The 13,059-nt window shown below is 46.5% G+C and overlaps 1 protein-coding gene across 2 annotated transcripts in view; it reads left to right on the top strand.

Annotated features, from left to right (window-relative positions):
* Positions 1 to 1,088: 1,088 nt before the first annotated feature.
* XAF1 (XIAP associated factor 1) overlaps positions 1,089 to 13,059 on the top strand; it is a 19,865-nt gene continuing 7,894 nt past the window's right edge. Inside the window, exons 1-4 of one of the 2 annotated variants that reach the window (XM_006165132.3) lie at positions 1,089 to 1,183; positions 3,529 to 3,619; positions 4,881 to 5,178; positions 6,814 to 6,899. In XM_006165132.3, coding sequence (XP_006165194.1) covers positions 1,152 to 1,183; positions 3,529 to 3,619; positions 4,881 to 5,178; positions 6,814 to 6,899 — 507 coding nt within the window. In that variant the 5' untranslated portion in view covers positions 1,089 to 1,151. Of the gene's footprint in view, positions 1,184 to 3,528; positions 3,620 to 4,817; positions 5,179 to 6,813; positions 6,900 to 13,059 lie in introns of both variants that reach the window. The other variant, XM_014582797.2, reaches the window with a different exon arrangement.

The raw sequence follows: 13,059 nt of genomic DNA, 5'->3' as shown, positions 1-13,059 counted from the left end.
GTGCCCCTAAAGCAAAAAAAAAAAAAAAAACCTCTGCAAAAAAAAAAAAAAGAATTTACCAGAGACAGAAGTGTGAGTGTGAGCAGAAGTTAAGTTGCTTAGAGCTCAGAGTGCAGGCTTGAGTGCCAGGGTGAGACCTGACCAAGTTCACAGGTTCCAGCCTTTTGGTGGGGAGGGTCTCCGTTTTATGGTCTCTATGTAGGAGGAGAGTAAGGATGAACTTTGCCCCCCCAGGTTCTTATCCTGAGCAAGTATGCTTATTTCCTTAGACAAGGCTCTTCTTGGGCTCACCTTATTAACCCTTGCTTGCCTATTTTCATTTTTAAAGAATTGTTTTATTTCATTTTATTTACTTATTATTATTCTTCAATTTGAGCAGAGATAGACACAGAGAGAGGGAGAGTGAGAAGGCAAGCCACCAGATCTGGGACTTGAACCACAGCCAGCCATGTGGGAGTCCAGCACCTTAATCACCATGCCACTTGCCGGCCCTGACTTGCCTCTTTTCTTATGAACCCTCCACAGTGTTTGCTGTAAATATCTTACAAATGAGGAAGGACCGGAACAGGGAGATAGGCAGCTGTCCTGGGCCACCAGGCTGTAAAGTAACAAGCGACCCCTCTCCCAGGATGCTCTCCAAAGCCTGTATCTGGGCCCACACCACCTCCACAGACTTTTCTAAGCCACCATCGGCTGGGACCAAAGCAGGGTGCAGAGCAGCTTTTTCAGGGAGCAGCCCTCAGGTTCAACACGAGAGCTCCTCTTCCCTGTGGAGAAAGAACCAGAGAGGAGCAGGAGCCGGGGCAGGGTGGGAAGTCAATGGTTTGGGAAAGTGGCTGGAGGCCAGGATGGAGCCAAGCCAGCCAGGACCAGGGGAGGAGCTGCTTCCCCCGGGGGGTCTGGTCTCCGGGTTCCCAGAAACAGGCTGGGACAGAAGCAGGGTGGCCTCACAGGCTGAGGGAGATGGCAGGGCTGGCCGTGCTGCTGAGGGGCTCCCCCAGCCACAGGAACCTCGGAGCAACCCAGTTCTGAGAACTCCGCAGCTCCCTCCCTCCTGGAGCTGTGGGCTGGGCTGCTGGAGTACTTTCAGTTTTGTTTTCTTGTCGTCAGAAAAAAAACGAAACTCATCAGAAAGACTCCAGAGGCAGGACATGGAGGGAACCTTCCAGGTGTGCGGGAACTGGTAAGATGGTGCTTTTTCTAGCAGGTGGCCAGAGCTGGCGAGGGAGGAGACAGACAGGGCCAGGCTGTTTCTGAAGTGAGAAAAACAGGGCCGCAGAGAGCAAAAAGGGGATTATGAGCCCTGAGGCAGGAAGGTTTAAGCCTAGCAGATCTCTGCGTGAGGATGCTTGGCTTTCCCTTCACTCCCCTGCACACTCTTCCCCCAGGGATTTCCAACCTTCCGGCTCAGTCCTGAAGCTAGGCAGCCCGCTGACTGTTCCTCCCTGGTTCATTCTTTCTTTCTCTCTTTCTTTCTCTCTTTCTTTCTTAATTTAATTAATTAATTAATTAATTAATTAATTTCGAGAGGTTTTTGCTATAGGGCACGTGTGCTCGCCGGAAAGAGAGAGACAGACAGAAAACGAGAAATCACCCCCCTATGGGGGATGGCCACATGGCAGTCCCTTCTCCATTTTCCTCTCGGGATCTTGGGCACGCACGCACACACGCCAGCCTGAGTTTAAGCCACCGAGTCTGGGACTTGAACTGCAGTGGACTACATGGGAGTCCAGCGACATAGCCATTACGCTAATTGCTGGTCCCCATCCCAAGTTCTTCATGCCTGTCAGATCTTGGGCCCTAACGGGGGCAGTCTGATAATACTCTCTTCATGCCAATCAAGAATGGAGCTCCTAGGGAACCAGCAGTTGGCGTAATGGCTATGTCGCTGGACTCCCACGTAGTCAACCGCGGTTCGCGTCCCGGACCCGGTGGCTTAGAACTCACGCCGGGCGCATGTGCGTGCATGCCCAATATCCCATGAGGAGAATGAAGGAGAAGGGATTGCGGTGTGACCATCCCCCCTGGGGGGTCATTTCTTGCTTTCTGTTTCTCTGTCTCTCTCTGTCTGTCTGGCGAGCGCACGCGCCCTATAGCAAAAACCTCTCCAAAAAAAAGAAAAGAAAAAAAAAAGAACGGAGCTCCTGGCAATTCTCCAGAATGATTCTCACCCTCGTCTTGAGAGAGAGCTGCAAGAGGGACAAGGAGGGCAGAGCAGGTGGGGCCAGGACCACCCCCTGGTCCCGCGGGAGCGCTGGCCTGATGCAGGCCTCACTCTCTGAGCACCCTAGTGCAGCAAGCACCAGAGTGGGCCTGCCCTGAGAGTGAGGCTCTGATTAGACCCTTTCTGCTGCCTGGTGCCTGTCTCAGCTCAGGAAGAAGAGGGAGAGGCTGGACAGTGTGGGAGCAAAGAGCTTATCCAGACCAAGAGGTTGGAGACCCTGGCTATCCCCCCTCCCTGCCCAGCCATATGTCATGTGCCATGGACGTGGGCGTGCAACTCCCCTGCCGTCTGGGCCTTTAGGACCCCTTGGTCCCAGGCTGCCACAGGTAGGAGTGAGTGGAAATGAGGTGATGGTGACGAAACTGTCAGGAAGTGGGAGGCCTAGAAGCTGTTGGTCACTGGGGCCTCTCTGTGGCTACTACAGGTGAGCCTGGAGGCAGCAGGTAGTGGACTGGCTCTCTGGGAGACTCTGGAAGGTCTCACTTTGGAGACTCTGAAAGTTGAGGTTGCCATGGGGGAAGCATAGCTGGGATAGGGGTAAGGGCTAGGGGCCAAGCAGGGACGCTAGAAAAGAAGAAAAAAGAACTGAAATAATTTGATGCTCATTTCACTTTTCAAACAGCTTTATGGAAGCGTTATTGACAGAATAAACCGCGCGATTTTAAGCACACCGTTTGCCACCTTTGGCATACGTGAACACTGAGCCCATCTTACGATCCAGGCTGGCTCCGTAGCATAGTAGTTAAGTGCCGTGCATGGAAAGCCAGATCCCACATGGCTGAGAGTGGATCACATCCGAGCCTTGGTGGCTAGGGTTGCATGTGTGCATACCCAAAATTCTGATGAGAAGGAGAAATGGAAGAAAAAGGACTGCTGTGTGACTATACCCCATGGGGGGTGGTGAGGTGGGGCGCTCTCTCTCTCTCTCTCTCTCTCTCTCTCTCTCTCTTGCAAGTGCTGCCCTCTAGTAATAGAAAAGAAATAAAGGAGAAAAATAGATAATGAAGCCACCCATCACCCTCCTTGAACTGCCTGCCTCCCTGTACCCCTTCACCATCCCTCACTCCCGCTCCTTCCCTCCCACCTGCCCTGGATGGTGGAAGTGCTTGGCCGAGCGCCCTTGACTTCTTTTACGACACTGGACGCTGCTGGACGCTGCGTTGTTCTGAGTCTGGGCTCATCCAGGCGGCGTGGGGCAGGAGGCAGCGTGGTCATCAGATGGTCAGTGCCAAAGACGTAGGTGTGAAAGAGGCCCTGTGTGTTACACCAGGAAAATAAGAGTATTTCCCCCCTTTATCCTGTAGCAAAAGAAGCGTGCCTTCTTCTCACTTCACCCTCCATGAGGCCCACTGCCTGCGCTTCCAAGAGGTGAAGGAGCATTGCATGAACCCGCAGGTGAGTAAGGGGAAGGGACGGAGGATGTCTGGGATGCAGGGACTGGAGTCAGTCCTGCAGTGACCCACTCGCTGCCTGGGAGGCACTAAGCCCTCCATGCTCAGCCCCTATTTGTGCAGAGGAAAGGGCAGTCCTGCCTCTCTCATCACTAGCTGAGTCTACCTCTGTTCTCATATCCAGCCCTTGCCCTTCGGGTTTATGGGTCTGGCCCTGGTTTTTTTTTGGAGAGGTTTTTGCTATAGGGCAAAAATCAAAATAGAAAGACACACCGGAAGTTGTGTGCATGCATGCCCAAAATCCCAAAGGGGAGAGGTGGAGAAGGGATTGTGGCATGACCATGCCTCCTAGGGGAGGTGCTTTCTCACCTCTCTCTCTCTCTCTTTCTGTCTCTCTCTGGTAAGCACATGTGCCCTCTGGCAATGTTTTCTTTTTTTTTTAAAGAAAAGAAACAAAGAAGAATTCTACCTGGCCACTCTCTTCTCTCTTTGGACCCAATGAGCTCAAAAGAGTGGAGAGTTAACCCATCACAGGGACTCTCTTGCACCCAGATGGGGTCAGAAGACTTGCTGGGGTCTGAGTCAAGACTGCTTGAAATGTGACTAGCAGATGACGTAATGGCTACATCGCTGGACTTCCACATAGTCAGCCACAGTTCGAGTCTTGGACCTGGTGGTTTAAAACTCACACCTGGCACATGTACATGCATGCTCAAGATTCCAAGAGGAGAATGGAGGAGAAGGGACTGTGGCATGGCCATTCCCCCTGGGAGGTGATTTCTCGCTTTCTCTCTCTCTGTCTCATGCACATGCCCTATAGCAAAAATCTCTCTTTTTTATTATTTTTTTGGAGAGGTTTTTGCCATAGGGCATGTGCGCTCGCCAGAAAGACAGAGAGAGACAGAGAGACAGAAAGCGAGAAATCGCCCCCCAGGGGGGATGGCCACAATGCAATCCCTTCTCCTCCATTCTCCTCTCGGGATCTTGGGCACATATGCACATGCACCTGGTGTGTGTTTAAGCCACCAGGTCTGGGACTCCAACCATGGTTGGCTACATGGGAGTTCAGTGACATATCCATTATGCTAACTGCTGGTCCCACAAAAATCTCTCTTAAAAAAAACAAACATGCTTGGATTCCCTGAGGATAGTCGCCTGCTCTGGGCCCTCCCATCACTTTCTCTCTGGCTTCCTGTCCCCAGGGAGATGGGCACATGCCCCTGACCTGCCTATACAGTTCATGTCCTTCCTGCTGCCTCCCCCAGGCCGAGGAACACCAGGAGCGCCCGGCGGAGTGCAAGTTCTGCGAGGTGGCTATGAGCCTCAGCAAGCTGGAGCTCCACGAACAGCACTGTGGGGGCCGCATGGGGCTCTGCCCAGACTGTAATCAGCCTGTCAAGCTCCACGCACTGGCGCAGCACAAAGATGTCTGCCAGGGTGAACAAGCCCAGCTGGGGGAAGGGAAGCTGTACAGGCCGGAGAGGACAGAAGAGGCTTCCAGGGCCAGAGTCTTTCCTGATGGGATGCCAGCAACGGTAGCTCTCAACAGGACAGATGACAAGGGTATTTGTTGTGTGTGTCTCAATTGGGCTGGCTATTCTAGTTCTAGACCATGCACTTGAGTGGCCCTCTTGTATGTGTGCTGTGGTCTTCAAATGACTGGTTCAGGGAGACCAGGAGGCCAGGGGTGGGGCCTTGGAGCCACGCAGATGAGTGAGGAGGCCATGGGGATCTCTGGAAAATGGGAGGCTTCTTTTGAACTCCTCCAGCACAATTCTAGCCCGGCAGAGACCACCCACATCTTTTTACAAATGAGAAACCCACACACAGAATCAATCAGGGTCTTGCTAAAGGCAGAAACAAGACTGGACACCCAAATTTCTCATCCCCAAATCTAGAGTTCTTTTTACCATTGACAAAAGACAGAAGGAAACTTGTGACTCCTGACCTTCGGGCCTATGAGCTGGCTCTCAGACCCCATATTCTCTTGACCCAATTACCTGTACATGAGGGTATGTGTACCAAGGCTAGCCATCAAGATGGCAGATCTTTTTTTAAAAAAAACTTTTTTAAAGAATTATTTTAATTTAATTTATCTTTTATTATTATTTAATTTGCTATAGGGTGTGTGAGCTCACCAGAGAGAGAAAGAAAGCAAGGCTCCAGGTCCAGGACTCAAACCACAGTCGGCCATGTAGGAGTCCAGCACCTTAACCACTTGCTGGCCCCAAGGTGGCAGATCTTATGTCAACCTGGCTGTTTTGATAATGAGAAGAGAATTTAAAACCCCTTGGATTATTTACTCTTCTGGTAAATATCTAAGCTCAGCGTTGACCAATGAAAACTGGCAAGTGAGATTCACATGTATTTCCTCAACGCCGTATGGCTAGGCTTTAACGCAACCAACCTTAGTCTTCAACACAACTTCATCTTTGTGACATGACTTCAGCAGTACAACATAACACAACTTCAACACAGTCAGCAAAGATGTATACAGCCAGGACTGGCTCTGTGGTGCAGCAGTAATGCACTGCTTGAGAGAAGCCAGATCCCTTATGGTGACCGTGGTTTGGATCTCAAGCCTGGTTGTCCTGAAACATGCCAGGTATGCATTCAAGTGTCTAATATCTAAAGGGCTAGAGTACTGAAGGAAGAGGATCATGGTGTGACCAGATCCTGTGGCGGGTACTCCTGTCTCCTCTCTCTCTCTCTCTCCTCTCTCACACACACACTTACACACACACACACCACACACACAAACACACATGCTCATATGTATACCCAGGGGTCCTTAAATGAAAAAAGGAAAAAAAAAAAAAAAGATGTATACAATCAACACCTGTTTTGACCCTAAAATTTCTGTAGCAGGAAGCTGGTAGAATGAAAGAGCTATCTGATTGGACAGGATCAGCATCTGTGGTTTCAGCTCCTTTCATCTCCCTACCAACCAGTCCTGTTACAGGAAAACATCTCTTCACCAGGGTTACATGCTCCCCTGAGTGCACATTCATGGCCATGATGTGGGTGATTCAGCCTGCTTGTGTGGCTGAGGATAGAGGCAGAATGGGAGGCTCACAGCTAGGGAGGCCTTGGGGCAGTTCATATTCAGGAGTACAGGCCATGTAGGCAGCTGTGGGAGAGCTGGGTTAGCCACTGTCCAGGGCAATCATTTGTGGTGTTGTTTCTGTGCTTATTCAGGGAAGAAAAATTTGGACTCTGAAAAGGAAATCTACTGTTATTATTGCAACCAAATGATTCCAGGAAATAAGTATTTCTACCATATGGTGAGTAGCAATTTGTAATTTTATAATGGTACCAATAGTGAGTCCATATTCCAAAAAGTGTGATACCAAAGGTAGATTCTGGGCCCAATTTTACAAAGCACAGATATCATAGGCTCCTATTTTTTGTGTATGTGTGTTGTTTAAAAGGGATTTTAATTAATTGTGTTAGGTGAATTTCACATAACACAATTAGTCTTTGTTTGTGCCCATTCCTTCAAGGAGACTCCCTGACCACTCCTGATATTACTGACCACCTCTGACCATCTCCAACCTTCAGGTCTTGGACATTTCAGTTTGGTTCTCTGTTTTCTGCCCCAAACGGGAATCTTCTCTGATTGACTATAAGCTCACTGGCAAAACTCATTGATAGTTTCTTCTTGGTATTAGAGCTGGGTATAAAAAAGGGGATTCTAGAAATGGGATCACATGAGTGGTTGGTTGGTTGGTTTTGCCTGAGAACAGTCATAAACTATTCCCTCCATAGTCCTAAGCCACTTTTAGTGCATTACTGTGCCAAGTCACTTCCCAATTTTACAAAAGGTGGAGCAGCTTCCCTCTGGGAAACCTACAAGGCTTCTCTCCAAGGAATTCATCTCCTCCTTGGGCAGAGAGAGAGCTGTTCACCCTTCTTAACCCTGTACTTTATAGAACTGTAAATATCAGAACTAAAGAGACCGAGAGATGATCTAGCTCTTAACTTTTTTGGGGGGAAGTGTCTTATTGTGGTAAAATACATATAAAATAAAATTTACAATTAGTGACATCTAATACATTTATAATGTTGTGCAATGTAGTCCCAGGACTTTTCTATCACCTCACAAAGAAACTGTACCCTTTAATAGCTATTCCCTACTTGCCACTCTTCCCAGTCCATGGCAAACACTAACCTACTTTCTGTCTCAATGGATTTGTCTATTCTGGACATTTCCTGTAAATGGAACCATATAATATATCGTCTTATGTGACTGACTTCTTTCACTTCACATAAAGTTTTTCAAGGTTTATTTGTGTTATAATCGTGGCATGTATTAGCACTTGATAGCATTTTTATTGTCATACTAGAATTTGTTTATCTATCTGTTTGAGCTTTTGGGTTGTTTCTACCTTTCTGTTCCTTTCTGTTGCTTGCTTTTATCAGCCTGCAGCATCACCTGGGACCTTGTTAGATGAGTAATCCCACACACCCAGAAATGCTAAATCGAGATATTCAGGGTCACAAGAGTCCCCAGTTGGTTCAAGTTTAATAAGCACTGTCCCAGACAAATCATTCTCAGCCCTCACTGACTGTCGAAACCACCCATTGATGTGTTTTCCTTAATACTGATGCTTACTGTCACATAGTGTCTGTGTCTTCTGTATGAATCACAACTGGAGTTGTGGTCTGAAATGCTGAATTTTAGTTCTGTTCTGCCACTAACTGCCACTAACCTTCCTGAGGTTTCTTCTTCTTTTGAGAAAAATAGAGAAGATGATTTATCTATTTCTTCAGAAAAAGAGGATATCCATGACCACTCAACACCAGCCTACCTCCTCGCCAGCATCTACACCTACATATTCTGCCTTCCTACCTGTTCCATAGAGGAGCTTTGCCTGTTGCTGTCTAAAGCCTGACCCCTGCAAGTGCTCTACATCCTCACTTGCCTATTCAGGGTCTTGCTGCATTGCTCCAGCAATTCTCCCCTCTCTTTCCTACAAGAGGAGAGGTTAAATGTACTTGAAGTCAACAACAAAGTCTCAAAACTGTTCACTCTGGTATGTTCTAACATTCATTGTAAGTTTTTAAAGAGGTAATGCTAACCAATACTTAGATCAATAGTATCTTTGATCTCGCATGGAAAGTATTCTCTCTGGCTCACTAAAACAAACAAACAAACAAACAAACAACCTAGAGACTGAAATTATGTCTACTACTAAGTGGCTTTATGGTTCTCCGACTTTAGTTTAACATGCCCCCAAAACAGGAAAACAAAAAGTTACATCTCTTGATCCCATTTTCCGTCAGCAACCATCTTTGTTCTTCTTTGTAGAAAAACATTTGACTATAGTTGTCTATAGCCATTGTCTTTTTCTTCTCTCATTTTTAAGATTATTTATTTACTCTGTATAATAGAGAGACAGAGAGACAGTACCCCCAAGAAAGTTTTAACACCATTGCACCACAGCTTTAGGCAGGCCCAGATCATGGGCACATGCACACCTGGTGTACTCAGGAAGGTCTCTAGACATGAACTGGTACCTTCCCATGTGGGTCAGTCTTGCAGTATCATATCTTATCACCACTTTTTGGCCCTTCTTCTCCCATTCTTGTACCCACTTTCTTGTACCCAACATAACTTTTTCACTCACTACCACCCTTCAAGTCCACTAAAACCACTCTTATCAAAATCATCAATGACCTTTGCATTGCGAAAACCAATGCTCGGTTCCCAGTCTGCAATTTATGAGCATTTAACACCACTGTTCATCATTCCCTCTCCCTCAGTTCACTTTCCTGGCTTCCAGGGAATCCTACTGTCTTGGTTTCCAATTACCTTCCTGATCTCACCTTCTCAAACTCTCCAACTTCTTAAATTTGGGGACCTCAGGGTTCAGTCTTGGTCTCTCTTCTTCATATACTCACTGCCTCAATAATTTTATCCAATCTCCTCATTAAAATTTTTTTTGTATTGCCAGAGGGCATGTTGCTCACCAGAAAGAGATAGAGACACAGAGAGAGGCAAAAGAGCGTGATCACACCATAATCACTCCTCTCCTCCTTCATTTATTTATCCTGTCAGGACTATGGGCATGCACATATACCTAGAATGTTTTTCAAGTCATGGGCTAGAATTCAAACCATGGTCAATTCAAACCAGGTACAATCTGGCTCCCTTAACCACTAGGCTACAAGCTTGGTCCAAATCTGGCTCCCTTAACCACTAGGCTACAAGGTTGGTCCGCAATCCCCCAATTTTTAAATTTAGAGATATCTCTTTTTTAAGTCTTGAAAAAAATTGTGTGTGTGTGTGTGTGTGTGTGTGTGTGTGTATTATCTATTTATTTGTTGTAATTTTCAAGTCACTGAGTCCAGAATTTAAACTGCAGTTGGCCATGTGAGAATCCAGTACCTTAACCACCATGCCACCTGTTGCTCCCAATCTCCCCAATTTTTTTTTTTTTCTTGGAGAGGTTTTTGCTATAGGGCGCACATGCTTGCCAGAAAGACAGAGAGATACAGAGAGACAGAAAGCGAGAAATCACCCCCAAGAGGTATGGCCACGACGCAATCCATTCTCCTCCATTCTCCTCTCGGAATCTGGGGCACGCACACACACACACGCTCGACATGAGTTTAAGCCACTGGGTCCAGGACTCGAATCGCAGTCAGCTACATGGAAGTCCAGCAACAAAGCCATTACACCAACTGCTGGTCCCCCAATCTCCCAATTTTTAAAGTTGCTATACATAAGCAAACACTCCCAAATTTATATCTCAGTCTGGACATTTTTCCCCAAACTCCAGATTCATACTCAGCATCTTCATGTGAATGTCTGATAGACATCTTAAATACAGCACATCTGGAAAAGAATCCTCTCTGCCATAGCTTTGCCCATCTTAGTTGATGGCAACTCTACCCTTCCAGTTGCTCAGGCCATTTCAGGTCCATACCTGACTCCCTTCTTCCTCTCAGTGTTGCGACCCTGGTGGGAACCACTATCCGCTCTAACATGGATGATGCAGCATCTCCTAACTGGTCTCCCTACCTCTCACCTTGTCCCCTGCAGTCTGTTCTCCCCACAGTGGCCAGTAAGAGCCTTTCAATATATAAGCCAGGTTGTTTTGCTCCTCTGTTCAACTGTACCCCATTTCACGCAAAGTCAAAATTCTTGCACTTGCCTCCGAGCTCTACAGCAGCTATGGCTCCTTTCCTTCCTCATCACTCTTTGATCTCATCTCCAACTCACTAGCTTCCTGGTGGTTTCTTAAGGAAATCACTTTTTTATTATTATTATTTTTTAAATTTTTTATTAACTTTTTTTTTTTTTGGAGAGGTTTTTGCTATAGGGCGCGTGCGCTCGCCAGACAGAGAGAGACATAGAGACAGAAAGCGAGAAATCACCCCCCAGGGAGGATGGTCACGCCGCAATCCCTTCTCCTCCATTCTCCTCTCGGGATCTTGGGCACGCACGCACACGCGCCTGGCGTGAGTTCTAAGCCACCAGGTCTGGGACACAAACCGCAGTCAACTACGTGGGAATCCAGCGACATAGCCATTATGCTAACTGCTGGTTCCCAGGAAATCACGGTTTTGAGTACACCATGACTTGGGGCCTTTTCCTCTACTTGAAAGCCACCCCCCGCAAGCCACCCCCACCTCCATACTCCCTATATTCTTACCTCCTTCAAATATTTGTTCAAATGACACCTTCTCAAGGACACACACCTTGACAACCTATTTAAAATTACAACCCCTACCCACCACACATTCATAACCCCTCTTACCTTCATTTCTTTTTGTAGCATTTCTAACATGTGATCTGATTTATTATAATAATAATTATCAGTAAATCAATATTCTTTATTAAGGCTCTGATTAATTGTCTACCAACACCCCAGTTAAAATACAAGTTCCACGGCTCCCCTTTCCTGCACACAAATACACTATTTTCCATCTCTTAGCTGTTTCTTTGGTTAGTTAGCTCTCATATTTCTTTTTTTTTTTTTTGGAGAGGTTTTCACTATAGGGTGTGTGTGCTCGCCAGACAGACAGAGAGAGACATAGAGACAGAAAGCGAGAAATCACCCCCCAGGGGGGATGGTCACGCCGCAATCCCTTCTCCTCCATTCTCCTCTCGGGATCTTGGGCACGCACGCACACACGCCTGGCGTGAGTTTTAAGCCACCGGGTCCGGGACATGAACCATGGTCGACTATGTGGAAGTCCAGAGACATAGCCATTACGCTAACTGCTGGTTCCCAAGCCCTCATATTTCTAAAGTACCTCCATTTTTTTTTTTTTTGTTTTTTGAAGAGGTTTTTGCTATAGGGTGCGTGCGCTCGCCAGAAAGACAGAGAGAGACAGAGAGACAGAAAGCGAGAAATCACCCCCCGGGGGGATGGCCACACCATGATCCCTTCTCCTCCATTCTCCTCTCATAATCTTGGGTATGCACTCACATATGCTTTGTATGAGTTTGAAACCGCCAGGTCAGGGACTCAAACTGAGGTCGACTACATGGGATTCCATCAATGTAAACATTACGCCATCTGCTGATCCCCTAAAGTACCTTCTTAAACCGATATTCTTTTTCTTTCTTTTTCAGTTTCAGTTATTATCTATTGACAGATACTTATTTTTATACCATCTATCTTACACACATCTCCAAGTTTCTTCCCTACAATTTGTAGATATTATTTATTCTGGTTAAGTCAACATTCCATATTACATTAATGTGAGCATATAAATACTATAAATGGTTTGCTACATGAACTGTAATTACATTTGTTTTCGTCTACACCTTTTTGCTTTCCCTGGAGTTAATAATTGCTTCAGTTTTTCATCTGATTTATGTGCCTATCATTAAATCATCCCTAAAACTCTCTACCAGATTGAAAATCCCCCTTTAATATAATGAAATACATTAGGTGTCTTATCCATTTCATTTTGGGAGCATGTTATTCTCCAAGCATGATAAGTGGCTGTCATTCTGCAAATTTATTTGACTCTTTCCAATGCTAGAGTTCTGCCCCAAAATTTCCAGTCAGGTCTTTTTTTTTTTTTTCTTTAAAGAATTATTTTATTTAACTTTGTTCATTGTTATTATTTTATTTTATATTTTATTTTTTGGAGAGGTTTTTGCTATAGGACGCGTGCGCTTGCCAGTCAGACAGAGAGAGAGACAGAGAGACAGAAAGCGAGAAATCACCCCCCAGGGGAAATGGCCATGCCACAAATCCTTGTCCATTCTCCTCTTGGGATCTTGGGCACGCACGCACACCCGCCTGGCGTGAGTTTTAAGCCACCGGGTCTGGGACGCGAACCACCGTCAACTACATGGCAGTCCAGCGACATAGCCATTACACCAACTGCTGGTTCCTCAATATCTTTTTTAAGATTTTCATAGTTTTCTTTATAAAGATCTTTGACTTTCTTAGTTAGGTTTATCCCTAGGTATCTTAT

The sequence above is a fragment of the Tupaia chinensis genome, unplaced genomic scaffold (assembly GCF_000334495.1).
Source record: "Tupaia chinensis unplaced genomic scaffold, TupChi_1.0 Scaffold143814_1, whole genome shotgun sequence".
NCBI classification, from domain to species: Eukaryota; Metazoa; Chordata; class Mammalia; order Scandentia; family Tupaiidae; genus Tupaia; species Tupaia belangeri.
This window is presented reverse-complemented; position numbering and strand designations above follow the sequence as displayed.